Source organism: Schistocerca serialis, chromosome 5 (assembly GCF_023864345.2).
Source record: "Schistocerca serialis cubense isolate TAMUIC-IGC-003099 chromosome 5, iqSchSeri2.2, whole genome shotgun sequence".
Taxonomy (NCBI): Eukaryota; Metazoa; Arthropoda; class Insecta; order Orthoptera; family Acrididae; genus Schistocerca; species Schistocerca serialis.
Genome location: NC_064642.1, coordinates 818,501,158 through 818,517,174, shown reverse-complemented (window position 1 = coordinate 818,517,174; position 16,017 = coordinate 818,501,158). Strand labels below are relative to the sequence as shown.

The 16,017-nt window shown below is 39.8% G+C and overlaps 2 protein-coding genes across 5 annotated transcripts in view; one reads left to right on the top strand and one right to left on the bottom strand.

Moving 5' to 3' along the window:
• LOC126481047 (peroxisomal acyl-coenzyme A oxidase 3-like) overlaps positions 1–1,766 on the top strand; it is a 250,775-nt gene extending 249,009 nt beyond the window's left edge. The window contains exon 13 of the mRNA XM_050104529.1: positions 1,327–1,766. Coding sequence (XP_049960486.1) covers positions 1,327–1,580 — 254 coding nt within the window. The 3' untranslated portion in view covers positions 1,581–1,766. The remainder of the gene's footprint in view (positions 1–1,326) is intronic.
• Positions 1,767–9,609: 7,843 nt separating this feature from the next.
• LOC126481379 (protein nessun dorma-like) overlaps positions 9,610–16,017 on the bottom strand; it is a 228,823-nt gene continuing 222,415 nt past the window's right edge. For 2 of the 4 annotated variants that reach the window (XM_050105089.1, XM_050105092.1), the window contains 2 exons: positions 10,161–10,297; positions 9,613–10,046 (listed from right to left, as the gene is read on the bottom strand). In XM_050105089.1, the coding sequence (XP_049961046.1) occupies positions 9,908–10,046; positions 10,161–10,297 (276 nt within the window). In that variant the 3' untranslated portion in view covers positions 9,613–9,907. Of the gene's footprint in view, positions 10,047–10,160; positions 10,298–16,017 lie in introns of all 4 variants that reach the window. The other 2 variants (XM_050105091.1, XM_050105090.1) reach the window with 2 other exon arrangements.

Sequence of the window (16,017 nt, the reverse complement as noted above, 5' to 3'; positions counted from 1 at the left end):
TGTTTCCCCAATTTCACTCTATTTTTGATCTACTGACAGTTAACAGATCTCCCACCCTTTTGTATTTGCCTCCATTTGGCATGACGCCAAAAATTTTCCAGCAACATAGTGTGATTCAGTGGCTCAGTTTCAGATTCAGCGGAAGACATCAATTCTGACTTGCTGGTTAAGGACACGGATGTAACACCCTGAATCCTCCCTTATCCCTGCCTCCTCTGTGCAGAGTACCTAGACCTACTTCATACCAGAAATACAATCTGTGTTCTAGCGCACAATTTTAAATTGTAAAAATATTAATCATGAGGTATACATCATTACAGAGTAGAAATTTAATTTCAAGATTATTTACAAAAGAGTACATAATATGTATCATCTGTGGAACACCCATAATATAGACTCTACCAAGTCTTGATATTCTACCGAGTCTTGATATCTGCAAATACCTGCAACTGCTTTGTATTTCATATTGTTCCTTAAATGTGAGTGGGGTATGTGATGAACAAAAGGCATTTTGGAAGGGCGCACGACAACATATACGTTATTGATAATTAAAGAAATAATTGAAGAGCAGAGAGTATAATAGGGAAGCCCAGTTATAATTTATTGGTTTCATTAAGGCATTCAGTACTATTGATAGAGAGAAACTATGGAGCAGTACATAGTAAAGAGGACATTTGCAACACCTAATGAACATTTCAGAGTCCATACAAACATGCAACTGTAATTTTAGATGTAAATGGCACACTAACACAGCTTATAACAACAAAGGAGATAGTTCGACGAGAGTGCAGAATTTCACCCATACTTTTGAACATTTATGTAGATGATGCAATCTGGAAATGGAAGATTTTAATGGAGAAATTAATCTTAACGGAGATTCTCACTCGAACGGTCTTTTATACACAGATGGTGCCACAATGCTGGTGGATAATGAACATGATCTATAAATGGAATATATTTACATATTATTTAAGATTTGTGAAGAGCATCATTTCATGATACCACAAAAGAAGACAAAATCAGAGGAGTTTAAAGGAGAACACCTGGTATTGACAAACACTATGATTAATAATAGAACAGATCAAACATTTTAGCTTATTTAGGTTGTGATTATAGGTTATAATTATTAAATGACAAGAAAGTCTCTTACATCCCCAAGAGTTCTATTTGGGTATTAAGTTAACAGCCCCCCCCCCCCCCCCCCAAACACACACACAATATTTCCTTATTGCTCCACTGAAGAAGTAAATAATGGTTCCAAAAAGTAATTGAAGGCTATGAATTTAACAAAATTTTTGTACCAAAATATTGCATCTTTTATTTCAGGAGGATATGTGAATGGCCCTCAGGCATCTGAGATGTTAAGGGAGGGAATTATGCACCTGTGTACTCAGCTGAAGAATGAAGCTGTCTCACTTGCTGATGCCATAGCTCCACCAGATTTCATATTGAATTCTTTACTTGGAAACTCAGATGGAAAAATTTATCAAAATCTGCATACTCATCTCTTCCAGAAACAGCAGACATTTGAGAGGCCATCTTGGTGCAATGAAGTGTCATTTGGACAAAGCAAAATGTAGTGGGACTAACTGTCACATATATACACACATTTTCACTATAATGTTTACTGTGCATCCTGTTTCCATGTTGGCATTTTATGAAGTGAAATACTTATGTACACATTTTGGAAGGAAATTGTACATCTTGCACAGCATATTTGTATAATAACTGTGAAATAATTGTTTATTTTTGTACTGTAGTGTGAAGCTGGGTGTAAATAAAGCACTAATAGGAAAGACTACTTTGTTTGTATATTATGTAAAGATTATGATTCAGTGACAATAAACATGTTATTCCCTGAACTATCAGTTGTTTTAACTGCTTGTTTCTCATCTTAATGGTTCCACACACACTTCTGCAATGGAAGAGAAACAATGTTGTGCTGCTCTATATTTTGGCTGGATCTAAAGAATGAAAAAAATGTGTTAAGGCTAAAAACTTGTGTGAGTGCTTTAGCGAACTATATTGCACTGACTTTGTATGCTTTGGTCACACTTTTAATTTCATATCAGATGCACATTCAATACAACACAAGATTTTGAAATGACAAAATATTTGTTATGTTACAAGACTACAGAAATTAATTTTTATAAAATATGTTTCCAAATTTTTACTGAACAATATAAAACAAAATCAGTTTGTCATGTTTCCTAGATGGAACTGAATTCCATAACCAATGAAGAACTCCAACTGTAAAAATGCATTTAATCCCCCCCCCCAACCTTCTGACATATCTACAGTCATAATTATAATGTTTCATCATGTAACTCACTGAAAGACTGGCACACACATTACAAATGCAGTTTTATTAAACGTAGTATTCCAGATTGCAGGAACCTCTGTGGGAATAAAAACTGTATTTGACATCGAAATGTTTTACTAAATGTTGTAACTGCGACCGGGATGGTCGTGGGGTTGAAATGACCGAAAGCGCGGTGGGACCTGTGGAGAGGCCCGCGAACAACACAATGGGAGAGGACGGACACGACCAACGAAGGACAGAACGAACAACAAGATCGAACAACGGAGTCACAGGAAACCTAACAAACATGCCCACTCGTACATAGAACAAGTAAGTGAGCTGTCTAACGCGAGGCGATGTGTTCACAGACATACGCAAGATTAGACTGACTGGCTAAGCGAGAGGCAGGCGCTTAAGTACTCTATCTGGGGCGCCGATATTGGCCGCAGGAACCACGTGTTTCACTGTGGCGCCCTCACACTAATAGAGGGGCAGGAGGCATGCACTGTCACAGCTTACAGCGTGATGGTGCAGTGACCTCTAGGGGTCCTTGACGTCCGTGACGCCTGGCGCGGATTCAAATTCCACGACATGCGGTACCAGACTATAAGAGGAAAGCCACTGATTACAGCTACTACTGCAAATATCATCAACTTTTGTACAGTGAATTGATGGCACTTGCTTTTTTTGTGATATGGACAGCACAGTGTGTGGTAATTTACCACCAGTTGCTGACTATTTATTACTGCCCGATATACATCTATACTTACAAGCCACTGAGCACTGTCTGACAGAAAGAACTTCCCATTGTGTTATATATTAGAGGTTCTTTCCATTCCACTCTTGTAAGACGATCAGGAGGAATGACTGTGTAAATAACTAAAAGCACGCTGTAATTATCATAATCTTGTCTTTGCAGTCCCTATGGGACTATATAGGGGGTTTGGGGAGGGAGGGGCTGGAGAGGAGATTGTGGTAAAACCCGAGGCATGGGTGTTTCTTTTTTTAAATTATATCTATTCTAATAAAATCCAGAGTTTTATTTGACTAAATTTGAACTTAAATGTCACAGGAACTGTCACCATTCCTCCTAACTTTAAAAAAACAACCTGGATATTCAATGCTAATATCAGTAGATTTACATTTATTTTATCTGTGACCACCCTTCCCATGTTTATGGGTGCTATATCAAATAAGTCACGTGTGTACCAAGTTAATGTGAAACTGCTCCAGGTATTCCATAATTATAGTTATTCTTGTGTCATCTTCTTCCTGCCATTCTTGGGGCTATGTCCGATCCAGAACAAGAATCCCATATTCTACACCAAACCACCACTTCTGAGGCATTACCTACCATTGATGAGTCACACCAGTGACATTTGAACAGTGTCTGTGATTTTGTTTATTTACATTTTCGTTGACATAGAAATTAGTTTTATCAGTAAGAAGTATGTCTTAGAGGAAATGATGGTCTTTGTACAGCTTGTGTGTCATCCTTTTTGCGAACTGAACCCGACAATGAGAATTGTACCTGAGCTGATTGCATTTTGTAAGGGTGTCAATTATGTGGTGCTAGATCCCTTATTACTGACCTACAGCTAAGCCCACCTTTCGGTTGCAGCACATACTGTCCTCTGTACTCTTACCAAATTATGTCAGAATAGCAGTCGATGTTGCTCCATCTGTAGTTCTCTGATCATATAGCTTTTTGTTTGTTTGGGACAGAGCCACTTTCACAGAATTTTGCGAGAAGTTTCATCACCCATCTGACGGTACTGGGTGATCTGTTTGGATGACATTGGTTAAAATCCTGTGCAACAATACAGGTGCTATCCCTCCTATATCAGATCTCAGTTCCTTCAGCTCGTCAACTTTCACACCCCCTGTAAGGACGAAACGTAGCCTGAGAGTGAATAAAGCTGTGCTCAAATGAAAGGTGCCATTGTTTTTCTTGTGTAATTCTTTATCTATGTGATATGTCACATAATCCCTTTTCCAATAGAAAATTACAAGTTGCAGCTGAGACAGGGCCTTCCAAAATGGCTACCAAGTTTCTAGCAGTCTCATATCCCCCCTCCCCCCTCCACGCATATCACACGGCTTGATTTTAAATTTCCATTTATCCAATGACTTCTTTTTAAGCATTGTTCCACTTGTAGGGAGATAATTTGGTAGCTTTGAAGAAACTATTAACAACAATGTTTAGACATCGGTACTGCTTTTTGTCTGTGTTTTGTTTAAGAACTGCTTGATTAAACTACTCCAGTTTCATTTTACACTAATTCTTCTTCTTTTGGACCTGAGATGGATAATGATGTGATGTATATAGAAACTATATTGCTGGTTTCATTTTTATTTTCCACGATTCTAAGCATGGAAAGGTTACTATTGAGTTCCTTGGGAAATTGACTGCCTGTAGCAGTCAGAGATACTTCTCCCATAAATTTGACTTTAGATATTGTACCTGTTAGTGTTTCACAAATTATCCTTTATAATTTAACAATCTTTTGGTCTTATTCAATTGTAATCCAACACTTAACAAAGGGCAACTTGTCCACATTTGCTTAAGGTGGGTTGGGGTTGATTTTGGGGGAGGAGACCAAACTGTGAGGTCATTGGTCTCATTGGGTTAGGGAAGGAAGCTGGCCGTGTCCTCTTATAGGAACCATCCCAGCATTTGCCTGAAGCAATTCAGAGAAAGCTTTTCTTTCTCTCCTCAGTGCTTGCATATAACAATATACTGGATATTGACCCACCCTAAGGGAAATGCAGGCTTACTACTTACATTCAAGAAAAGTGACTCTCACCAGATAATGGCTTCAGCAGTGATCTTTTTAATGACCGATACTACTCTATTATACCATTTAATTGTAAACTGACATTTTTCTACATTTGTAATTTTCATTGTGGGAAGTTAATATTGGCCTTTTTGTTTCTTACACATTACAGAGATTTTAATGATCAGTAATACGAGGGTTGACTGGAAAGTAATGCCTCCACCTTCGTAACTCTTCAACAGTCAGCAGCATTGGTATGCAGCGTACTGGCTTGTTCCGTAGCTTCTTCTCTACAGCTCCAGTTGGTGGGAAGCCTCAGCAGTGAACGGTTGTATTGTTAGAGTGTAAAGCATGGAACACAGCGCAGACGGTCGGTCAATGCGATGTAAGCAACGTGCAGTCACTTAATTCTTGACAGCAGAAGGTGTCATCCCAAAGGAGATTCATCAGAGAATGAAAGCAGTTTGTAGTGATTTTGTTGATGTGAGTACTGTGCGTCATTGGGTGAGAAAGTTTAAAGATGTTGAGGCGAGATCAACTGACCTGTGTGACAAACAAAGAGTTGGACGTCCTGTGACAGCAAAATGCTGACAGATTGATTCAGGACGATTGTCGTATCACTCAGAGAGAAATTGCAAGCACAATTGGCATTTCACAAGGACATATGAGTATGTGGTTGTGGAAACAGAGTGTCGACTTCTTCCGTGACAGCTTCAGAAAACTTTTTCATCACTGGCAGAAATGTATCCAATTGGCTGGAGATTATGTTGTGGAAAAGTGAATACTGATAATTAAAGATCACATTCTAACAAGGGAACCTCCCCATCGCATCCCCTTCAGATTTAGTTATAAGTTGGCACAGTGGATAGGCCTTGAAAAACTGAACACAGATCAATCAAGAAAACAGGAAGAAGTTGTGTGGAACTATGAAAAAAATAAGCAAAATATACAAACTGAGTAGTCCATGTGCAACATATGCAACATTATGGACAAATTAATCTGAAGAGCGCCATGGTTAGCGTGAGCAGCTGCGGAGCGAGAGGTCTTTGGTTCAAGTCTTCCCTCGAGTGAAAAATTTAATTTTTTATTTCCAGACAATTATTATCTGTCCGTCCGATGCGATCACTTTTTTGGGAGTGATTATCACATCCACAAGAAAACCTAAATCGGGCAAGGTAGAAGAATCTTTTTACCCATTCGCCAAGTGTACAAGTTAGGTGGGTCGGCAACATATTCCTGTCATGAGACGCACATGATGCCACCAGTGTCGTATAGAATATATCAGACGTGTTTTCCTGTGGAGGAATCGGTTGACCTATGACCTTGCGATCAAATGTTTTCGGTTCCCATTGGAGAGGCACGTCCTTTCGTCTACTAATCGCACGGTTTTGCAGTGCGGTGGCAAAACACAGACACTCAACTTATTACAGTGAACAGAGATGTCAATGAACGAAAGGACAGATCATAACTTTGCGAAAATAAAGAATGTAAACTTTCCACTTGAGGGAAGACTTGAACCAGGGACCTCTCGTTCCGCAGCTGCTCACGCTAACCACAGGACCACTGCGCTCTTAGGCTGAAGTTATCCTTGATGTTGCCTATCTTGCACATAGACTACTCAGTTTGTATATTTTGCTTATTTTTTTCCATATTTTCACACAACTTCTTCCTGTTTTCTCGATTGATCTGTGTTCAGTTTTTCAAGGCCTTCTCGATTGATCTGTGTTCAGTTTTTCAAGGCCTATCCACTGTGCCAACTTATAACTAAATCTGAGGGGGGTGCGATGGGGAGGTTCCCTTGTAAGGATTATTTCAGTGTTTAATTTATTAAAATATTCCCATCCAAACCCAATTAACAAAGGTGGAGGCATTACTTTTCATTCGAGCCACGTATATTCTCTTTCGCTGTTTACAAGTCTGCCAATGCTGCAGTAACTTTCCACTTCTGTGACTGTAGAAATCAAATACACGAAGTTCTGAGGCAAACAATCCCTGAGCCAAGCACGGAACACATCTTCATCCAAAAATGAACTTCTTTGAAGGTTGTTTCATAGTGTGCGGAATAGGTGAAAATCTGAGGGCACAGATCATGTGAATAAGGTGGGTGCAGAATGACTTCCCAACCCAACTCCTGTTAGTGCTTTTTCTCAATCTAACAGAATGCGGGCAGGCATTATCATGGAGTAACATCACTTTACACTATCTTCCTGGTCATTGTTCTTCGGTAGTATGTGCACACAGGGTATAGAAGAGCAGTGCACTGGTGGAGCTGTCATTTGTAAAACGTTTCTGATGTTATTATGGCCACTAAACAAGCTCATAGCAATCGGGATATCAATATGCAAAACAAAAACACTACAAACTTATGGGCCAACCTAATGTATGTGTTTTCTAACTCTTTGTACCTGTAACAATCTTAAATTACTTTGTACTGTGTGTGTGTGTGTGTGTGTGTGTGTGTGTGTGTGTGTGTGTGCGTGCATTTGTGTAGGAATTTTTTTTTTTTTTTTGCACCTGTCAACAACTCAATGCTGCCATTGTTTGGTGGGTTGTCTCTTTCATCCCTAAAGCATTTTAAATCCCGAAATAGCTTTTCTTGCCATATTTGTACTAATTATTATTTATTCATTTATTTATACTGTTACATAAAGCAAATTATGACCTGTGGCTTTTATTTTTCTTATTCTTCCAGAATTGTTTCATCATTTCGCAACGCTTAGTTCAATGTTCATCTGATCACTTTCTTCTAGGTGCCTTGGGTTTGTCTTCTGATGAAATTTCCCAGCGTAGACATTATGTCTGCAGATGTTTCTATCTTTGATGTCTGTTGGAGAGATTTTGGCATTTCTTAGATCAATTTGGACCTGTTTTAGTCCAACTGTTGTCATTTTCATTTTCAGTTTCTGTAAGTACGTGAACGTTTTCTTTGTTAGTCAGTTGTCATCTAGTCTCATGAAGTATCCGTAGAATTTCAGTCATCATTTGTGGAAATTGGTTTTGATGTTGGAATATTTTTATGTGACTGAGTGTGGTTGTAGACAGTATCCTTCGTTTGTGAGTTTTGAGCCATGAATTTTACAGATGATTTTTCTTTCAGCTTTTTTGATATTTTCGAAGTCTCCTTCGTAATTAAGATTTAGAGTCGCGCTGGCGCAGAGTATTTCAGGTTTGGTAACAGTCGTGTAATTTTGAACTTTTGTGTTGATGTTTATGCATTTTTTGTTGTGGATGCTTGCTACTTTCCCATATGCTTTCTGTATTTTGAGTTCATGTGTTTTTTGTGCTAATCTTTCTGTACCTATAGGCTCAATAATTTCTCCTAACTACTTGAAGTGGTTAACCTTGTTTACTATGACATATTTTGTGATTTAATTTTGTGTTTTGATGTGATTTGTAGCCATGAATTCAGTTTTGGAAAAAGAAATTTGCAGTCCAACTTTCTCGGCAAATTCTTTGAGGACTTCAATCTGATGGATTGCTGTTTGTTCATTACTAGAGAGGATTGCGAGGTCATCAGTGAAGGCTAGGCTTGTGACATCTATTTTATCCTTTTCTTTTCCTAGCCTGATGGTTCTCCAGATGTTTCGATTTTTCAGTCCTTTTTCCCATTCTTTGATGACTTTGTCTAAAATGATATTGAAAAGTAGCGGAGAGAGGCCATCGCCCTGCTAGCGCCAGTCTTGATGGAAAAAGGGTGTGAGATTTCTCCGTTGAATTTGACATTGGCGGTTGTGTCTGTATGGATTTGTTAGATGAGACATTGTGTTTTAGGATCTAGATTGTTTTCTTTGAGTAAATTAAACAGGGATTGTCAGTCGATGGAGCCATAAGTTTTCTTGAAATCGACAAATTTGTAGATGGTTGGGAGATTTCATGTAGCTCAGATTTTCAGTGTAGACTTCAGGTTGAAAATTTGTTTGTTGCCTGATCTGTGAGGTCTGAACCCTGCTTGATATTCACACATCAGTGGTTCAAGTTGTTCTTGTGTGCACTGTAAGAGACAAGCGGAGAAGACTTTGTAAGCAATGGAAAGGAGGGAGCTCTGTAGTTATTCACATCAGATTTGTGTCCTTTTTTGTGAATTGGGTGGATGAGTGCGCAATTCCAGTCATCCGGGAGGTCTTCAGTTTGCATTACGTCCTGAATGATCTGTGTGATTTGTGATGTGGTGTCGGATTTCTTCTTGTGTCTGTGGATAGGCATCGGGTTTCGTGTAACTTGGGGATGTGTGTGGGAATCGTTTGGACGGTTCAGGACGATGAATACTGTTGGAAACGTAATGTGCAAGTTCTTTGCACTTTTCTTGGTTGGTGAGTGCGAGTTTCACATCTTTTTTCTTGAAGGTCAAATTTTGTGGTAAGTAACCTTTAATTCTGTTAGCAAAAGCTCTATATTATTATTATTATTATTATTGTAGAAGAATGTGAAGTAACAGTCATCTTACAACATACAGGACAGAGGTACAATTGTTCATTGTTTTTTACATTATGAAGATCAAATGTGTTGCTGACTTCTTTACTAGTCCAAAGAAGTGTATGGAACTCCTTACAGTCACGTAACTCAGGAAATCACCAACTACTTTTGAGTTTTTAATTGCTTTATTCATTTAAAAAGAGAGTTTTTATGCTTTATCAAGATACAAAATCGATGAGCTATTTCTTTTCACTTCTTCCTTGGAAACACTGAGACAAATTGCTTATAAAACATTGTAGAACACAAAACTCCTTATTCAAATTTTAAAAAGAATTCTAAGAAATAGTAGGAAAGATTCAAAGGATTTTGTTAATGTGGTATTTACACCACAACACAAAAAGGTAAAAAATGTGTGTCATTTTATGGTCACAGCTGAATAAAATGGCATATTCTCAAGATAATCATAAAGACAGCTTTCGTGATTCTTCATAATGACGACGTCCCCCTTAGCATTATCTTCAACTGTTGTGCTGTCCAATTTTATTTCACTAATACTGTAACAAAACAATGTCATAACTTGCATTTTCTATGTGATATAAATACAAAAATAGGAGAATTTTGTTACTTTTATTATTTGAGAGTGACACAAAATAAATTAAAATACCTACTTTGTTAAAAGTTCTTCTGAACCAATTCTGTAATCATTATTTATCAATTCAACGCTATGAACATCACATTTTATTCCATAATATTTGCAGTTTAGTATTGTTGAGTCATGTAAGTACAGTTTTGCCCCGCCAAAAACCTGTAAATTAAATGTTTTTCACGGTTATAACAAACAGCACCATTTTTGATAAGTCACACATTTAAGGAAGCAGAAGGAATGTTTACAATGCAGTTGGCAATTGCTGAAATATTGGTCTGAATTAAAAGGTAACTGAAATGTACGAGGGTGGTTTGAGAAGTTCTCGGAATAGCCACGACAGGTCAGCACTAGCGCAATGAGTTGTTATTGTAACATTCATTGGACTGTTGGCTGTAAACACATGTCATGTCAGTGCTCTTGGAAGAGAGCTGTGGCAGTGACGTGCCTCTGTTGTTGTTCCCACATAGTGATTATATATAACACAATTTCAAAAACCAAGACGAAAACTTACAACATGGAAAGCACCCAACACAGTGTGGGGAGAATTTCAGATTGATCATGTGGCCATATCCAAGAAAAATTCGCGGGAAATTCTAAATGTCAGAACACGTAAAGGAGTCTTCGAGTCTGATCATCATTTGCTACAAGTTAAGATTAGGCCAATCCCAAGACTGAAACAGACAGCGCAAAACAAAATAGTCAAACCTGATCCGGAATACTTGAAGATAAACAGGGATAAAATCGTTGAAGAAATTAATAGGCACTCAATAGACACATGGACAGATCTGGCGAAGACAGTTCAGAAGACTATGTGCTGGGGACAACCACCTAGAAAACGCAAACATAGGTGGTGGAACGCAAAGTGTGATGAAGCCATTGAGAGAAGAAAGCAAGCATGGGACAAGTTCAGTAGCTACAGAAATTCAGAAACATGGAAAGAATTTCACGAAGTTCAGAAACTAGCATCGAAGGAAATCAGAAGGGAAAAACGAGCATATGACAATAACAGACTAAAAGAAATTGAGGAAGATATCAAAAGAAATAACACAAGAAATTTTTACAGAACTTTCAAAGAAAATATTAAGGGCTATCAACCCCCTAGCCTCTGCTTCCGAAGAACAGATGGATCCCTGGAAACAAACACAAAAGAAAACTGTAAAATTCTCAAACATTACTTTGATAAACTTCTTAATTGCAAAAAACCTACAGGAAAATTAACATTCCAAAAGACCACATCTAATGCCGATTCTGATCCACCCACAATAGAAGAGATAGACGAAATCATAAAACAAATGACAAATAACAGAGCTGCCGGAGAAGATGGTATTATCGCCGAGATCTGGAAACTCCAAGATGAAAACATCACCAAAAAAATCCATAAGATTATCTCCGAAATTTGGATCACAGAGAAAGTGCCAGAGGAATGGAAATGTGCATTGATCCATCCGTTACATAAAAAGGGTGATAAGTCAGATCCAAACAATTACAGAGGCATTTCGCTAGTACCAGTTACATACAAAATTTTCTCTAAGGTGCTATTAAACAGACTAGAACCACAAGCAGATCTGCAAATTGGGGAATACCAGGCAGGCTTCAGAAAAGGGAGATCATGCATCGAACAGATCTGGAACTTCAGAACACTTTTGAAAGTCAGACAGGCAAGAAACACTGTAGTTACCTTTGTGGACTTTAAAAAAGCATATGATTCCATAGACAGACAGACACTCTTTGACGTACTGGAAGAATATGGTATCGACAGAAAAACCAGGGCACTTATACAACAGACGCTTACAGACACTACCTCCAAGATTAAGTTCATGGGAGAAATTTCGGAACCCTTCCACATACACACAGGTGTCCGACAAGGAGACGGGCTCTCACCAATCCTGTTCAACATGGTGTTAGACAAAATTATCAAGCAGTGGGAGGAACAAGTTAAAGGAATACAGCTGGGAAGAACACGTGAAACCAAAACAATCATAAAATGTCTGGCATTTGCAGATGATATAGCCATACTCAGCAATAATACACAGGAGGCAAAGGAAGCACTGGAATGCTTGCATGAAATAGCTGCCAAAACAGGTCTGCAGGTATCTTACGAGAAGACACAATATATGGAACGACAGACCAACAATGTACACACCATGCATACGGTATATGGATCCGTAGAAAGAGTCGAAAAATTTAAGTATTTAGGGGAGTACATACAAATGGGAGGATCAAACAAGGCGGCTAACATGGAACGAACGAAGAAACTCCAGAAGCCATACAAACTCACATGGTCACATTATAATAAGAAAAGCATATCGAGGCAGGCCAAACTTAGGCACTACAAAACAGTTGTATTACCAGAAGCATTGTACGCGTCAGAAACAACCACAATTGGAGCATCAGGCATCATAGACACAGAAAAAATAGAACGCAAAATTCTCAGAAAAATATTTGGACCAATTCACAGAGATGGTGTATGGATGAAGCGACCTACCAAAGAGCTGTACCAGCACACTGACAGACTAACAGACGCGATCAGAAAACGCAGATTAACTTTCTATGGGCACATACAGAGAATGGACAACAACCGACTTACAAAGAAAATTTTTGATGTAGTAAACAGCTCAAGCAAGAAAACAAATTGGTATCATGAAATAGACGAAGACTTAAGGCAGATAGGGATCAACAGGCAAATGATAGGAGACAGGAAATACTTCAGAAACAAAGTTAGGAGTGCAAAATTTATTGTAAAGGAGAGAAAGAAGAAAGGAACATTATGGACAGAGCAAAGGAAACAGGAGCACAGCCAAAGGATGAAGAGACTTTGGGAAGAGAAGAGGAAGAAAGGAAAGAAGTGAAAATTGTGTCGTCATGTGATTTTCGAGTTCAAACACTGTCCATAAGGGCAACAATGAATATATATATATATATATATATATATATATATATATATATATAAAGACAAAAACTCTTTGTCTTTAAATATGTCTGCTTGTGTCTGTATATGTGTGGATGGATATGTGTGTGTGTGCGTGAGTGTATACCCGTCCTTTTTTCCCCCTAAGGTAAGTCTTTCCGCTCCCGGGATTGGGATGACTCCTTACCCTCTCCCTTAAAACCCACATCCTTTCGTCTTTCCCTCTCCTTCCCTCTTTCCTGATGAGGCACCAGTTTGTTGCGAAAGCTTGAATTTTGTGTGTATGTTTGTGTTTGTTTGTGTTTCTGTCGACCTGCCAGCACTTTCATTTGGTAAGTCACATCACCTTTGTTTTTAGATATATTTTCCCTACGTGGAATGTTTCCCTCTATTGCAACCATATATATATATATATATATATATATATATATATATATATATATATATATGGGAAAAAATTATTAAAAACAAAGATTCCATGACTTACCAAACGGGAAAGTGCTGGTAGAAAAACACACAAACACACACACACAAAATTTCAAGCTTTCGCAACCAACGGTTGCTTCGTCAGGAAAGAGGGAAGGAGAGGGAAAGACGAAAGGATGTGGGTTTTAAGGGAGAGGGTAAGGAGTCATTCCAAACCCGGGAGCGGAAAGACTTACCTTAGGGAGAAAAAAGGATATACTCGCGCACACACACACACACACACACACACACACACACACACACAAAAGAGGACAAATTTAAAGGCAAAGAGTTTTGGCAGAGATGTCAGTCGAGGCGGAAGTGCAGAGGCATAGATGTTGTTGAATGACAGGTGAGGTATGAGTGGCGGCAACTTGAAATTAGCGGAGGTTGAGGCCTGGTGGATAACGGGAAAAGAGGATATATTGAAGGGCAAGTTCCCATCTCCGGAGTTCTGATAGGTTGGCGTTAGTGGGAAGTATCCAAATAACCCGGACGGTGTAACACTGTGCCAAGATGTCCTGGCCGTGTGCCAAGATGTGCTGGCCGTGCACCAAGGCATGTTTAGCTACAGGGTGATCCTCATTACCAACAAACACTGTCTGCCTGTGTACATTCATGCGAATGGACAGTTTGTTGCTGGTCATTCCCACATAGAAAGCGTCACAGTGTAAGCAGGTCAGCAGGACTCTGCTTGTGTCTGTGTACGTGCGGATGGATATGTGTGTGTGTGTGTGTGTGTGTGTGTGTGTGTGTGTGTGCGCGAGTGTATACCCGTCCTTTTTTCCCCCTAAGGTAAGTCTTTCCGCTCCCGGGATTGGAATGACTCCTTACCCTCTCCCTTAAAACCCACATCCTTTCATCTTTCCCTCTCCTTCCCTCTTTCCTGATGAGGCAACAGTTTGTTGCGAAAGCTTGAATTTTGTGTGTATGTTTGTGTTTGTTTGTGTGTCTGTCGACCTGCCAGCACTTTTATTTGGAAAGTTACATCATCTTTGTTTTTAGATATATTTTTCCTACGTGGTATGTTTCCCTCTATTACAATCATATAGATAAAAAATAGAGGGAAACATTCCACATGGGAAAAATATATCTAAAAACAAAGATGATGTGACTTACCAAACGAAAGCGCTGGCACATCGATAGACGCACAAACAAACACAAACATACACACAAAATTCAAGCTTTCGCAACAAACTGTTGCCTCATCAGGAAAGAGGGAAGGAGAGGGAAAGACGAAAGGAAGTGGGTTTTAAGGGAGAGGGTAAGGAGTCATTCCAATCCCGGGAGCGGAAAGACTTACCTTAGGGGGAAAAAAGGACGGGTATACACTCGCACACACACACATATCCATCCACACATATACAAAAACAAGCAGACATATTTAAAGACAAAGAGTTTGGGCAGAGATGTCAGTCGAGGCGGAAGTGCAGAGGCAAAGATGATGTCGAATGACAGGTGAGGTATGAGTGGCGGCAACTTGAAATTAGCAGAGATTGAGGCCTGGTGGGTAACGGGAAGAGAGGATATATTGAAGAGCAAGTTCCCATCTCCGGAGTTCGGATAGGTTGGTGTTGGTGGGAAGAATCCAGATAACCCGGATGGTGTAACACTGTGCCAAGATGTGCTGGCCGTGCACCAAGGCATGTTTAGCCACAGGGTGATCCTCATTACCAACAAACACTGTCTGCCTCTGTCCATTCATGTGAATGGACAGTTTGTTGCTGGTCATTCCTACATAGAATGCATCACTGTGTAGGCAGGTCAGTTGGTAAATCACGTGGGTGCTTTCACATGTGGCTCTGCCTTTGATCGTGTACACCTTCCGGGTTACAGGACTGGAGTAGGTGGTGGTGGGAGGGTGCATGGGACAGGTTTTACACCGGGGGCGGTTCAAAGGATAGGAGCCAGAGGGTAGGGAAGGTGGTTTGGGGATTTCATAGGGATGAACTAACAGGTTACGAAGGTTAGGTGGACGGCGGAAAGACACTCTTGGTGGAGTGGGGAGGATTTCATGAAGGATGGATCTCATTTCAGGGCAGGATTTGAGGAAGTTGTATCCCTGCTGGAGAGCCACATTCAGAGTCTGGTCCAGTCCCGGAAAGTATCCTGTCACAAGTGGGGCACTTTTGTGGTTCTTCTGCGGGGGATTCTGGGTTTGAGGGGATGAGGAGGTGGCTCTGGTTATTTGCTTCTGTACCAGGTCGGGAGGGTAGTTGCGGGATGCGAAAGCTGTTGTCAGGTTGTTGGTGTAATGGTTCAGGGATTCCGGACTGGAGCAGATTCGTTTGCCACGAAGACCTAGGCTGTAGGGAAGGGACCGTTTGATGTGGAATGGGTGGCAGTTGTCATACTGGAGGTACTGTTTCTTTTTGGTGGGTTTGATGTGGACGGACGTGTGAAGCTGGCCATTGGACAGGTGGAGGTCAACGTCAAGGAAAGTGGCATGGGATTTGGAGTAGGACCAGGTGAATCTGATGGAACCAAAGGAGTTGAGGTTGGAGAG